The sequence below is a fragment of the Oryzias melastigma genome, linkage group LG16, assembly GCF_002922805.2.
Source record: "Oryzias melastigma strain HK-1 linkage group LG16, ASM292280v2, whole genome shotgun sequence".
Classification (NCBI taxonomy): domain Eukaryota; kingdom Metazoa; phylum Chordata; class Actinopteri; order Beloniformes; family Adrianichthyidae; genus Oryzias; species Oryzias melastigma.
The window spans coordinates 28,765,213-28,780,257 of NC_050527.1; the positions used below are offsets into that span (position 1 = coordinate 28,765,213).

General features: G+C 42.3%; 2 protein-coding genes across 5 annotated transcripts in view; both read right to left on the reverse strand.

The window, feature by feature from the left end:
* The window catches only part of LOC112136545 (metaxin-1), a 15,328-nt gene extending 9,669 nt beyond the window's left edge, over window positions 1–5,659 (reverse strand). Inside the window, exon 1 of the mRNA XM_024258297.2 lies at window positions 5,104–5,659. Coding sequence (XP_024114065.1) covers window positions 5,104–5,184 — 81 coding nt within the window. The 5' untranslated portion in view covers window positions 5,185–5,659. The remainder of the gene's footprint in view (window positions 1–5,103) is intronic.
* A 2,588-nt stretch (window positions 5,660–8,247) lies between these two features.
* The window catches only part of LOC112136747 (sialoadhesin), a 19,796-nt gene continuing 12,998 nt past the window's right edge, over window positions 8,248–15,045 (reverse strand). The window contains exons 5-10 of one of the 4 annotated variants that reach the window (XM_036215979.1): window positions 12,648–13,022; window positions 12,291–12,575; window positions 11,718–11,811; window positions 9,883–9,922; window positions 8,987–9,099; window positions 8,248–8,799 (exon numbers count right to left, since the gene is read on the reverse strand). In XM_036215979.1, the coding sequence (XP_036071872.1) occupies window positions 8,742–8,799; window positions 8,987–9,099; window positions 9,883–9,922; window positions 11,718–11,811; window positions 12,291–12,575; window positions 12,648–13,022 (965 nt within the window). In that variant the 3' untranslated portion in view covers window positions 8,248–8,741. Of the gene's footprint in view, window positions 8,800–8,986; window positions 9,100–9,882; window positions 9,923–11,717; window positions 11,812–12,290; window positions 12,576–12,647; window positions 15,015–15,045 lie in introns of those variants that run through there. The other 3 variants (XM_024258640.2, XM_024258638.2, XM_036215980.1) reach the window with 3 other exon arrangements.

Genomic DNA, 15,045 nt, shown 5'->3' on the forward strand with positions numbered 1-15,045 from the left:
TCAGGAGCCCGTTGTGTTCAGGGGCCCGATGTGTTCAGGGGCCCGATGCTATTAGATGCCTGATGCGTTCAGGGGTCCAATGTTTTCAGGAGCCCGATGCGTTCAGGTGACCTGATGCGTTCAGGGGTCCGAAGCGTTCAGGTGACCTGATGCGTTCAGGGGTCCGAAGCGTTCAGGTGACCTGATGCGTTCAGGGGTCCGATGTTTTCAGGAGCCCGATGCGTTCAGGAGCCCGATGTGTTCAGGTGACCTGATGCGTTCAGGAGCCCGATGCGTTCAGGAGCCCGATGCGTTCAAGGGTCCGTTTGTGTCTCGGTTTGTGCGTCTGCTGCCGCTCAGGTCTGTGAGGTTGGACGGCTGCACCAGGTTTCCGCTGAAGCTCCAGGTGACTCAGTTCTTCAGGGAACAGAAGCGTTTTACAGCCGGAAAACGTGAGGAAAACTTTCCTCGTAAAAGCAGCAGTGAAGTCAGAACGTGACGATGTTTGGGGACTCGCCGGCGTGCTGCCAGACCACAACGGTTCAGCTAAACAAAGTTCTCTGATTTTATTCAGGATCAAAACGATTCAGAACAATTTTTAAACCTCTGGGTGACACAATGAAAGTGTTTTTTCTCTATTTTATTTTTGGCTCCAGTGATTTTGGGACCAATGCCTTCAGACGTACGTCTGTTCTATGTGAAGAAAAACGTATTCCAATAGAATTGTCATTAAATAGTTTATTTGTGTGAAATGTTATATGGGATCAAAAATGAATTCTTGGCCTCACATATTTTTACGTCATCAAATCTGTGGAAATGTTCCACAGCCCAGATGTGTGAAGAGCTGCTTGACCAGAAGGAGAAGGAGGTCCCGCCTCCTGACAAACCCCGGCAGAACCTTGGCTCAGTACCGCGCTCATAAAGAGCTCCAGATTTCAGAAGCAACAACTGAAACCCGACACCACGGCTGGATTCACAGTGAGGTTCAGGCGCCGTCAGCACGTCGTCCATCACTCTGAACGGTCCGGCGTTCATCCCGCTAGCGGCTGCTGCTGACACGGACCTGCTGGGAGACCCGCGTCATCGAGTCCTTTGAGCGTTACTCCTGAGGAAATCACCTCATCACGAAACTGTAGACCAGCTGAGACTCCACCCACAGGAACATAAGCCCCGCCCTCCAACCATCAACAACAGCTCTCAGATCCCACCCACCTGTCAATCAAAGGAGCATCCCTTTAGTGATCCAAAACATGGTTAAAGACCCGAGAGGTTTTACATGGAGTCAAGAAGGACATCTGCCTCCAGTGGTCATGTGAGGAACTGCAGCCCTCAGTCCTGTTGTGTGTGTGGCGGGGGGGGCTGCGCTGCAGCAGGAAAACTCCCACAGAAGCCCAGACGACAGTTACCCAGCATGCTCTGCTGTCTGCTCGCCCCATCTCCAACAATGTTCAGACATCACCCCCCAGACCCCGTCGGCCATGGAAATGTCTGCAGGAGTCCCGGGTGGTCTCCGGCTGCAGTCGGCGTCTCCACCAGCCGCTTTCCAACCACAAGAGCTCATCCGCTTCCCGCCGCTGCAGGAACGTCAGGAATCCTAACAGCTTCAATGGAAAAATCCTAGAAAGTCGGAAAATGTAACACAAATGTTTCACATCTGACTTCTGGAACTTTTCCACCAGAGTTAAATTTAAACAGGGTTTAAATATTACAAAATAAAAATAAAAATATTACAACCTATTAAACTGATATTCCTAATTCAGAAACTACAATATCTCATCAAAAAGAGAAAAACGTATTGAATTTTTATGCATTTCTCCAAGTTTCAAGGAAAATAAAAAGAATCCAGAAACTTTCAAAGACCGGTGCAAACATGAAAACAACTGATTAGCAAAAATACAAACAGGAAGGTAATAAAGAACAGTTGCCATAGAAACACAACACTAAACAAGCTGCATGAAAAATGATAAAAGAAAGTAAAAGTGATGCTTCATAAAGGAAGAAAAAGGATTTATGTGTGACATGAATTTGCTACATAACATGTCTGGAAAACTAATGCTAGCAAAACTTTACAGTTAAAATATTAGAGTATTGATAGTTAGGGTTAATAAAATCAATTAAACGATTCGAATCAATTTAAGCTTAAAAGATAAATTATCGATCCATGAAAATATAAATTGATTTAGCACATAAAGCTAAAGTCTGCTAGCTTGATGCTAACGTTAAATGGAGTTTCCCATAGGATGGCTAATGCTAATGCTAACGGTTGACCTAAACATACATTCTGACTAAATGAACATCTTTATATGAATTTCCCAAACTCTTAAGGAAATATTTTTTTATTGGTGCTCCAAAACATTTTTTCCTCATTCTTTCCTCTTTTTCTGGAATAAGGTATAATCCTATAGTATGATCACCACCTAGTGGTCAAACTGAGACGTCCTCCAGGAGAAGCAGAACAATGTTTATAATGTTAATGATCTGAACATTTTAGTTAGAGCTTCTCCTTTAGAGAATCCATGTAACTCTGTATGATATTAACAATCTCAGTATTTCACTGATACATTTACAGGATGTGAACTGGATCAGATTAATATAAATATATTCAAAACATAGTAGATTATTACTGTATTTCTAAACAAATGTGTCTAAATGTGTAAACTCAAAACTGAAATGAGTTGAAGAATAGAAAGAATCGAAAAAAAAAATCAGAATCAAATCGATTCTGGAAATTATAACTGATACCCGACCCTACTGATAATAATAAACAATGAGCTAAATACCCCCAAAAAGATTTGAAAAATGGAGGATATCCCGTTTCTCTTTCTGCTGCTCCTGTAGGGGGCGCCACAACGAATCATCTCCCTCCATCTAACCGTCTCCTTTGTATCCTCCACCCTCCTCTAACCTCAGCATCATCATCCCTGTTCCCCCTCTCAAACATCTCCATCTGCCACCAGAACATTTATGATCTGATCCTCTGGATCCATTCCTGATCCATCCTGGATCCTCCCACAGAGAACCTCAGCATCTTCATCAACTGCTGCCTGAAGCTCCACCTCCTGTCTCTCCATCAGTCTCTGAACCACTAACAGGTCTGCTCTCATCACACCTTTACATGTTCCTCCACCTGTTCTCACTACAGACATCCTGATTCCTGTCTAACTTCATCCATCACCATGGAAACCAGAAGGAGCTCAAAGCTGATCCCTGGTGCAGTCCTACCTTCACCTTAGGCTCCAATGTCAGACCTACAGAACATCTCTCCACCATCTCAAAGCTCCGCCTCCTCTGTGACCACAGCTCCTCTCTGGACCCAGTCATAGTCAACAGATCCTTCTGACCTTCTCCGATCTCCTGTCGTTCTCTTACTCTGCATGAAACCATTCATAAATGTTCCCCTCTGACATCAGCGCAGCTTCCACTGCTCCTTCCCAAAACGAACCGAGTGACTCAGAGTTTCTGACTATTTAACTGCTTTACTGTAACTTTCAACTGTTAACACGATAATTCCAGTAAGTTCTGAAGGAGAAAAGCGTCTCGTATGAGCCGCTTTTCTCCTTCAAGTTTAACTGGAATTACGTTGATCATGTCAACAATTAAAAACTTACAGTAAATCAAAGAACATAAACACTGGAGCTCCGGTGTTAAAGCGTTAAAACATTGTGACAGATGTTTATGTGAATGTCGTAAGAAGGATTTGAGAATCCAAACTATAACTTTTGTGTTAGCTTTGAAACATTTGTGTGAACATTTCCAAAAAATGAAGAAAAAAACTGAATTTAATCTAAACGGGATTAAAAATGAAATTTTGAAGGCTCTGCTGCCCTCTGTTGGTGAGGTGCAGACGCACATGTGAAGCTCTGCAGAAATCCCAGCATCTCTACACAGTAAACATGATTTGTTCAGAGGATTTTCAGTCAAATGTTTCCAAACTAGAAATGAGAGTCAGTAAATGTGCTTTTCTGATCTTTTAGTCTTTCTCAGCACTAAAAATGTAAAAACATGATGGAGACAGAACCTCAGAGATTGGTCGTTCAGTCAGAGTGATGAGTTGATCATCTTCGTCTCTGAGGACTTTTATTCAGAAAGAACAAGTCGGATTCCTCTGGAACCTGATGTTTGGGTTTATAAACATGTTTGTTGCTGAAGATCTTCAGGTTTGAGGAGTTTAAAAAGCTCAGAGGTGTGATGAAGACCTCTATCGCGAAGAAGAACCAGATTCTAAAAGGTGAAAAATGAAAGACTGAAGATGATCCTCTTCTTCTGGAGAAACCTCCTGTGGTCCTCAACATCTTCAGACTCCTCCAAGAACATCCGGTGGAGACCAGAACCACCGGATGCTCCTCAACTGGAGGAACATCAGGCATGACTCCGAAACAACAATAAATACATTATAATTATAATTTAAAAAAATAAATAAAAATGACTCAGAAAATTAATGTGAAAAAGAAATTAAAAAAAAAAATAAAATCAGGCATGACTCAGAAAAAAATAACATTAAGTAACATAAACAAAGAAGAAAAATCAAGCATGACTCAGAAGAAAAATAATAAATAAAATAAATAAATAAATAAATAAATGAGACTCAAAAAATAAAACAATGTAAAAAAATGGGAATATCTCAGAAAAAATGCAAATACAGTAAATACATAAAAATGAAATAAAAATAATCGGGCATAACTCAAAAAAAATTAAACAAAAGAAATAAATGACTCAAAAAATAGATAAAATAAAATAGATCAGGCATGACTTAGAAATATAAATTAATTAATTAAAATAAAATAAAAATAATGAAACTATGAATCAGAGGTTCTGAGGTCAGCTCCAGAACTTCCGGTCATTCTTTATTCAGCTCAGTTTGACCCGCGTGGTTCGGACACGCGCTCAGGGACCACGTGACCGGGCAGATATGTTCTATTCCGTCCTGCGCGTTGCCTGTCACGTCGTTACGTCACGTCAGAGTGAAAACTTCTAAAACGATATTAAAAATCGATCGTGCTGCTGTCTGAACTGGAGCACCGACTAGCAGTAGAACCGAGCTTCTTCTGGGCGTTTCCGCCGAGATGAGGCCGTGGAGAGGCGGTACCGACGAACCGGACCGAAGCGGCGAGAAGGAACACTCACCAGAACCACTAGACAGTCGGTGCTGACCGACGGCAGACCCCAGTCTCCTTCCCAGCAAAAGAGCTCGTCGGGCGCCGCCATGTTTGCCTCGAGCAGTGACCTCCCGCACCGGAAGAGATTCGCGGTGTCAAAATAAAGCTCCTGAAAAAATAAAATCCTTCCATCGAACTGAAAACAGACTTTGCAGACCGGAAGTGTTAAAGGCAGGAGTGATGTCCATAATGCTGAGACAGTTTTATTATTGTTTTCTTTTTTTTTTCTTTTTTTTTTTTACATATAACAATCTGGAACTCTTTTATGTAAAAGGCATCGATAAAATATACACTGGAAAGAATAACCTTCTCAAAACAAGTTATTATTATAGAATTTATTCCGGACATATAGTCCAATCAATGTAATCAAAAAGTAAAAAAAATACTAAGATTTTGTGTTTTCTCAGTGTAAGCTATAGTGATATGAAAACATGGAACTTCACAGGCAGAAGGGCCAAGTGGGACCCTGGTTTAAAAGTGGGCAGAAACTCGGCCCTGAATGGGTTTGTCTGCAGTTTATGGGGTGGCCCCATCTGTGTTTGTCCCTTTAGCATAAATGGAGATGGACAAAACAAGGCTGTGAGGTCACACAATGCCTTACCTCGGATTTCAACTGAAGTTAACAGACCCTTTTCATGTGACATCACACATAACAGTCCAGAGGGACTTCTGGTTATAAATTATGTCTTTGGCTGTCTGCTGAATGCTGATTAAAAACATTTTACGTAAAGGTAACCTAACTAATTCTAACACAAATTTCTACAATGTGTATGTTCTAAAAGTCTTTCCTGGTTGTATTGTTTTTCCTCTCAGATCAAATCTCAGTATTCCTCCTGCAGAATGCTCCACAGCTGCTTCCCCAAAATCCTCTGGATGATATTAAACAAGACGTGGATTATTTCTCTCTACAACCCGGTCATAGTTAGACGAAGGTTACAGGAACTTCATTGAATGCTGCTTGTTTGATTATGAAGATAATTCAGATTTTCTTCTTCTGATTGATGCTAATGCTACCGCTAGCTTTCCACGACGGGTTGATTACATTTCACAGAATCACTAAAAACAGAGCTAAAGTCAGACAATTTAACATGTCTGACAATAAAGAAAAACTATTAATTGTTATTTTCTGACGTAGCTCCCCTATGGTAAATGGCGTATACTTGTATAGCGCTTTCTACCCTCCTTCGAGGGCCCAAAGCGCTTCACAGTCACAGACCCATTCACCCATTCACACACTGGTGGTGGCTCCTATGCTGCTGCTCATAACTGCGTCTGATCCCTGCAGGATAATAGAGGTAAACAAGGATCAAAATCCCTTGTAACCGTCAGAAATATATAGAGTGAAATGATTATTGGCATGTAATTTTCTAACTGCGTAGGGCCAGAGCTGAACCTTTGTCTTGGCTGCTCTTATTTTGAAAGCTGAAAATACGTGGCTTAATAGCGGTACTTAAAATATTCGCTGTGCCGTTTGGTAAGTATTCCTATGTTTTATAAGACTCCCCGAAAAACAACAAACACCTCTTATTACAACAACTACATTTAGCCTTGGGTGCAGTTAAAACACTCGCGGCTAACATGCAGCGATGTGCATCTTAGCTGAACCTGCTGAATGTGGCCAACGTGGTTAACCATCAGTTTTTGTGCTAATCACAGTTGAAACAGCTGTGAATAACTTTAAGTGAAATAGAACCGTTAGAATAATATTTGCTTAAATGACAGGTCGATATTTTCCATAGAACCTCAAATATTGAAGGATTACTCACATTTGTATTTAGATTTGTGAACGATCTAAGACAGGAAATGAAAATACATTTCAGCAGGACATTCAGGAGACAAATATTGTACATTTTTATGTTGAAATTGGTAAAGTTATCTTTTATTATTTATGTAAAATGGTGTTCAACAGCGTTCATCTGTCAGCGTTGCTGTTCTAAACCCGAACACCAGAAGTCACTGTTCACATTTTCGGCCTTGTCTCCATTTTGTCTGACGTCACCGTGAAAAGGGTCAATTCAGTTGAGAGTCATCGGAGTCAGAACGGTTATTCTGACAAACAGAATGACTGAGTAGCAGCTGTTTCCTTCTCTATCGAAGTCTATGGGGTTTTGGATGTCTGGGACCAGCGGGTACTTCCTGTTTGGAACGCCGTGGGGGCGGAGATGATCGGTCCAGTTCTCTCTATGCCCTGTCTATGGTTTGCCCACATTGGCTCCGCTGCAGGGACCGACAGTCTGGTGGCGGCGCTCGCTACACTGACCAGCGGGCGGCTGGCTAGCATATGGGGCCAGCCCACATTGGCCCACATTGGCCCACTTAAGCCAAAGTGGGCCAACACTGGTGGGGTCACCACGGAAATTCAGACAAACCCATTCGGGGCCCAGATTTTCTGCCCACTTTGAAACCATACAGGGCCCACAGTGAAAAGTAAAAGACGTGAAAAGAGGAAGTTGTCAAACCGCCGTGTCCACAGAGGCTTTGGCTGTTGAAAGACAAACTTTTGAGTCTGGACTTCTCAACAGAAACCGGTTGGGAAACTTCCTTCTCTTTCCTTCCTGTGAAGTGAAATTACCAAACGTCTCAGCAGCTATTTCTGCTCTGGAAAAACGCTGCACAAAAATCTGTTAGTAATCTGTCCACTGCAGGGAGAGTGTAGCTACTTATTAAAGGTTTGGCAGCAACAACATAAAACATCAGGTTGGATTTCCATAGTTTCAAGTACACAAATACTCAACTTTGGGTTTTCTCTTCTTTACTTCTTATTCTTCATGTTTTCTCTCAAAACAAACGTGAATTTCTCTTGTTTTCTCTCACTGCTGCTCCACAAGCAGAATCATTAAGTTTGTCTCCGTTTATCAAATCCATCCAAATCTTTTTACATTTACTGCATCAAAACCAAAAGCTGCTCTGATTGGACATTTGATGACTGAAACCTTTTACTGCTGATGCAGAGATTTCCTTTCTCTGTAGAAATGATGAGCGTCCTCAGAACTAATGAAGCCAAGCAACAAATAACAACAATAAATACAGTCGGTTGGAGCTGAAAAGGTCCACTTTCATCATAACTGGACTTAAATTCTCCAGCTGTGACAGAAAACAGACTAAAGCAGAATCAGTCTGAACCTTGTTATTGATTTTTTGTAGAACTTTACACAGAAACAGAGTCACATTCAAAAACACATTTACAAAAATGTTTTAAATAAGGAAAAACATGTAAAATCATTAAAAAAATACAATAAATTATAGAAAATTAGTTTTGACAAAAACATTGGAAACAAGATAAAAGCTTAAAAAAGAAAAGAAAGTTATTTTTGGAAACATTTTTAGTTTTGACGCGTCTGGCAGAAAACCTCACAAACTATCTTCAGAAACTCGTTTTTAGACATTTATTGAAAGTTTATCATCATAAATCTTTGTCTAAAGGTTCTGCTGTGAGGTTTGATCCAGGAGCTGAAAGAGTGATGTAGATTTGAGCTTTTCTCTGAGGTTATAAACCGACTGAAGGTCACAGATGAGATCCTGGAGCTTCGAGGTTAGAAACACAGACAGAAACTCTCAGGGGGCGGGGCTTCCCATCAGGGTCCTGAAGCTCCACAGGGTTTGTGTTCAACCTCGAGTGACCACTGCGGAGTAGACCACATCGTCTGCGTGCGGCTGCAGCTCTCTGAAAGATGAAAGAAGCGTTGAAGGCTCGTCTGCGTCTGCAGTGAGCCCAGTGATGTTCAACCAGAACCTCAAACTGTCCTGACTAACAAACTTCTGCTGAAGACAGCTCACTGGACATCAGAGGGCCATGGTGGTCACATGACATGACCATCATGAACGTTTGCACAGACTAAAACATCTCCCACCTGCTGGGTTTCTTCTGTTTAAAGTGAACGGCGGCGTAGCTGACGTCCTCCACGTTCTGGTCTGTCCTCTGAGCTTCTCCATTAGGTCCAGACGGCAGAACCACATCGCCGCGCTGCAACCACAGCAGGAAGAGACAAAGAACGCCTTCATGTGGACCGCTTCAGAAATGAGGAAAAACATCCATTTGTGGTTGTAAAGCATGTGTCAAAGTCAAGGCCCGGGGGCCGGATCCGGCCCTCCAGGTGATTCTATCCGGCCCTCCAGATCATTTTACTGTTATTAATGACCCGATGTTATCTTGAGCTCATTTCTAACTTGTGTAATTTAGACAAAATATATTTTTATGGAGAGTAAAATATTGAAAGTTATTTAAGGTTTAAGTTGATTTATTCTGGAATAATATTCCTGCATTTTTATTATTCATGATTATGTTAAAAAGTTACAGTTTTAAAGTTTTAAAATGTGGTTTTAGAGAGTTCAGTAAATGTTTATCCTGTTCGGCCCGAGACTTCGGGTGTGTTTTGGCCCCCTGTGTGGTTGAGTTTGACACTTTTTGTCTCGTCTTCATTCAACTTTCCAGCACTTCATTATTTTTTTTTATTTTTTATTTTGAAAGTATGTCAGTGAGGAAACATGTTTTGTTTAACTTTGAAATGCTCGCGAAGAACCTGCGAGCAGGAAATCAGGGTTCGATTCCCAGGCTGTGCAGTGAGCATCTTCCAGTGTGAATCAGTGGGACAGACCCACACTGGTTTCCCTGTGACCGTCCCCAGCCCGGTTCTATTACAGGTTTGTATCAGGAAGTCTGTGTGAATCAGTGAAAGCTGTTCTGTTGTAGCTATCCTCGTGATGGAATAAGCCGAAAGTGAAGAAAACAGAAGTAAGCACTCCTCACGTGTCTTTGCTCAGCGCTCCGACTCACAGCTGATCTCCTCCTGCAGCAGAATGATTTCAGAAAACAAATCATCAGCCAAACGTTCTCAAGTGTTTGGGTACAATCTGAGTTTACTTTTATAAAAAATAAAGTTTTCCTTTTTTTACCACAGAAAGTTATCATTCTAAAACGTTCATCAGAAAAAAAAGAGTTTTCTTGAATGTCTACTCCCTCCTTTTCATTTACACTCATTAGCACACCGGTCCAACCGCTCGTTAAGGCACATTTCTAACCAGCCAATCACAGGGCAGCATCTCAATAGATTTAGTCATGTAGACATGGTCCAGAGGATCTGCTGCTTTCAGAACGAGCATCAGAACGGTGATTGAAGTGGCACGGTTCTTGGTGTCAGACGGGCTGGTCTGAGGATTTCAGGATCTGCTGATCTACTGGGATTTTCACCCACAACCATCTCTACGTTTACAGAGAATGGTCAGAAAAAGAGAAAATATCCAGTTCTGTGGTCAGAAATGCCTCATTGATGTCAGAGGTCAGAGGAGAACGAGCAGACTGGTTCCAGCTGATGGAACAGGAACTCAAAGAGCTGCTGGTTACAACCGAGGTCTGCAGAAGAACATCTCTGAACAAACAACAACCTGCAGGATGGACTACAGCGCCAGAAGAACACACCAGGTACCTCTCCTATTGGGGAAACCGTCTGGATTTTACTGGGACCTCTTCATCCACAACAGACACTCGGGTCAGAGAGTCCACAGGGACCCCATGAACGGTTAACTGAAGTCCATGTCAGCAATGGAACGTGGTGTTTCATCACAAACGTTCTCCACTGATTTAAAAAGGTTCCTTCAAAATAAACATGTTTTCCTGTTGTAAAACACGGAGGAACTAGGATCCATCGATTCATCTGAGCAAATGGCCGTATAGGTCTATCAGTACTGGAGGAATATACAAGTCCTGTCCAGCACCGATAAGTGAGGTGTGGTTCATCTTCTGAACAGACGTGCTTCAGGAACAGCACCGTTCATTCAGCAGCACTTGTAAAACTATGAGTTAATGTGATGTGAGGAGTTTGTACTATGCATTTTATTTTGAAAGAGTTCCATCTTCTGATGCTGCTTCCAGCAGGATGAGACTCCATGTCATAAAGCTGAATCATCTCAGACTGGTTTCTAGAACGATGAGTTCACTGGACTCTGATGACCTCCACAGTCACCAGAACCCAACAGAACCTTTGGGATGTGGTGGAGCAGGAGATCAGCATCATGTTCAGATGACAGATCTGCAGCAGCTGTGATGCTGTCATGTTAATATGGACCAAACTCTGAGGAATGTTTCCAGAACCTTGTTGGATCTCTGCCACCAAGGATGAGGCGGTTCTGAAGGGAAAAGAACTCCAACCCGGTACCAGCAAGGTGGACCTAAAGTGGCCGGTGAGTGTACATTTGCCGACTATCTCTATTTCTTTAAACAAAAGTCTTCATGATCTTTTAAAAAGTTTCCCAAAATAAAAATAAGTGCAAACTTAACAAATGAAAACAGAGACTATGAAACTACTGAACGTCTCTGTCTGCAGCTGCATCAACTCTGAAATTCAAAGTCCTGTTTGGATCCGCTTCTGTCAGTACAGAACACGGACCGTCCCAATCTGACATGTTTTAGGGAACAGAAGATCTCAGTTTGGTCGAGGAGAGACATTAATAGGAGATACGTTTAGATCATTTGAATTGAAAGAAGGTTCTACTGCAGCCAAAAACCTTTCAATGATTTTCTACTGGAGTCCAATGACAGAAAAATAAATAATCATAAATTCTATAAATGTACGTTTGTGCAGATACCTTTTAATGACTAAGAAGAGCATGAGAGCAGCGAGAGCGATGACCACCACCAGGACGGCGACCGCCACACCGAGGATCCTGTGAGACGTTTCTCCTGCAGAACATCCAGTTTTAGGAACTTTCACTCTCGTTCAGCGAAGAGGAACCAACATGGATGGGAACGTCTCTGAACTCCTTCAGCTTTCGGTCTTTAACTTTGAGTCTGTTCGACTCGATGTCACAATAAAGAGTAAATGTTGAAACATGCAGACTGATGCAGAGGAAGAGGACACTCTAAACTGAATCTACTGTCATTATATTACAGCTACAGTTAATGGAGAAAGTAATCAGAGTATCTCAACCACAGAGTCCGGTTGATTGTCTGCTGTGATCGCTCTGTTCTGTACTCGGTTAAGGTTGTGGTTTGGAAACGGCAAATATCTCTGAGCTCTAAGACCATCCATTATCCTCCATCAATCAACGGTTTGAAATTATCACCAACTAATAAAACAACCTTTACTGGACCCGTCTTTCTCCACCAGCTGGTGTCCTCCAGCAGGAAGAACCCTAAACATTCTTTGACACCGGTAATACCTGTGACCCCCCCACCTTCAGAGTCCGCCTCCACCTGCAGGCTGAACGGATCGGAGCGACTCTGAGTTCTTGTCCCCAGAGCACAGCTGTAGTTCCCAGAATCCTTTGCAGTCAGGGGGCCCAGATGAAGGGTGGGGCCAGCCTCTGGGAGGGCGTGGTCATCTCTGAACCAGGAGATGTTGACACGATGAAAGCTGCAGGGTGAAGTGGAGCATTGAAGGGAAACTGTCTGACCTTCTCTGACCTCTGAGTTGTTACTTCCTGCTACTCTCATGACAGGATTTCCTGAAAATGATCCAAAGTTGGAGTTAGATTTTCTGAGAGATTGGTGACACACTTTGGACGTGTCGCTCCTACCTTCTACTTGGACCGTCACTCCTGTCTGGTTGGTGAAATGTCCAGCAAGATGATCAGCTTCCATTCTGAAGCGATATGTAGCTTCATCTTTCAGCTGAATGTTGGAGATCTGTAAAGTACACTTTCCCTCCATGTCTCCCAGGTACTGAAACTGGGGATCAACATCCAATGAATCACTGTCAAACACAGAGGGAGTGTCCCCCTGACAGATGGGATGATTCCTGCACCAGCGGACTCTGATGATCTTTAGTGGAACATTTATTCCATCTTTGATGAAAGACTTCAGAGGAGTGAAGCTGCAGGGCAGGAGGACGGTGGAACCTTCAACTGCACATGTTCTAGTGAATAGATATGTGATTCTAGCATACTGAGCTCCTGCAGACAGAGGATGGAAAAGGTTCAGACCACAGAGACGGGGCAGACCGACCATTAGGCAAAGGTAAGGGATTGTTTGGGGCCCCAACACTTTTGGGGCCCCGATCTGAACACTTAAACATCTAAAATCATTTCTACTGTTGTTATTATTGAACTCTTCCAGTTCCGGGTCACGAGCAGACGCGTGTCTCCAGCTCTCCTCAACTCTTCAGCTTCTAAAGTGTGAGTGTTTTAAAGCTGACAGCTACAGATCTGCATCACTTAGACATCAATTTATGGAGTCTATTGCACATCCCGGTTCAGATCTCTAGCAGATGAATTTCCTCCAGATAATTGTGTCACAGTCCCATCATGCTTTGAGCTTGTAAACACGCCATTTCGCTAGGTTCACACAGCGTGGAGTGCACGTGATGTCCGCTGTCTCCTGCAATTCACAGCAGGCACTTTTTTCTATGACAGTCGACAGGCGTTTCTGCTAGAGGTTTGGGGTTTTTTTGCCATCATGTGTAAATTAGTAACATAAAATAATACTCATGTTTCTGCTAAGAAGAAGCAAGCAGTTAGTAGGCCTACAGTTCTTCAATGCATCTGTTGTTGAGACACAGAGAGGAGTGTGTTGTGGTTGTGTGTTTATTTTCATCTCTATAGTCGCTTTAGATACAAAAACATGATCACATTTGTCAGTCGCTGTTTTATTGTAAAAAATTGGCTATATTTAAAAAAAAAACAGATTTTCTCATGAATCTTGATGGAACTTCCTGCCAGAATTGACGTGGATCGCTCGCTGAAACGATCCGCTGCTCGCCGTGACCCTTCAGCGGAGGACCGCGGCGCTCTGGTGCGAACCGCACCATAGGTTAACAAGGGCGGCGAATGGAAGCAGACTCTGTTCCACGGCGCTTCGCGGTGCCTCCGCGGCCAGTGAGGACCGGGTAGTTTCTTCCCACTGGACACATGAAGTCTATTATCCAACAAGTATAAATCTACAGTAGATGATTCTGAAAACCATTCCACGTTACTCTGTTAGCAGTCCACCTAAAGTGATTGATTACACATCTACCTGAAGCTGTCCCATCTTTGGATATTTTTAGATGTCTATTGAGTACTTTTTTTCTTTGATAAGTACAAAATGGGCTGAATACTTTTTGGGGTCACAGGGTTTGCTACTGTTGGACAAACCCTGAATATGTCAGTAGTCTGTTGCACCTGCTCCTGTTCCCATCAGCATTCTTAGTGTCGGGCACGGGTCTGCCACCATTAACCTTTTTTGTTTGTTTGTTTTTGTTTCAAAAACAAATCGAATATAAACAAAATAATTAAAAAAACAAATTTAAAAATAAAAAAATACAAGTATACATTCATAGCAAACAATGTGTTTGAAAAAGAGTGGGTAGAAGAGAAGTCTTGTGTGGTCCCACCCCTTTTACAACACCTTATGACACAGGTTTCTATTTACAGTTTTTCTTCCTCAAAAACACTTCAACACTTCCATAAAAGAGCCATGTGGTCCAGTTTTTATGGACCAAAACCCGGCAGGAGCCACAAAGTCCCAGTTCTCTGTATGCAAAAACACAAGTTCTGTGGCCATTCATCCATTCATTTATAAAGTATAGCTTTCACATATTTACAATAGTTGAATGAAGTATTTTTCTATACTGTGTTCCCCTGCGGATTCGCGTTTCTTTATTCGCAGTTTTACTTATTCGTAAATACGTAAAGCTCGGACAACTGCAGATTCTTGTATGAAACTTTTGCTTCCAAAGGTGCTGTGGGCGTTCCTGCACACACACTCACAGCGAGCCTGCATGGAGAAATGGCATCAGCTGACTCAGAAGCTGCTGGAATAAGTCCTGATCATCACAGAGGATAATTATCATCCGGAGCATTATAGATGAAAATGGAAAATTCTGGATAAAGAAGCGCTCTCGCACTTAACTGATGAAGTATAAAGCAAGTTCATTTTTTAAGAGACAGACTGACAATCCTCATGAAACGTTTGCATTCTATTGTTCTAGATAAAAAA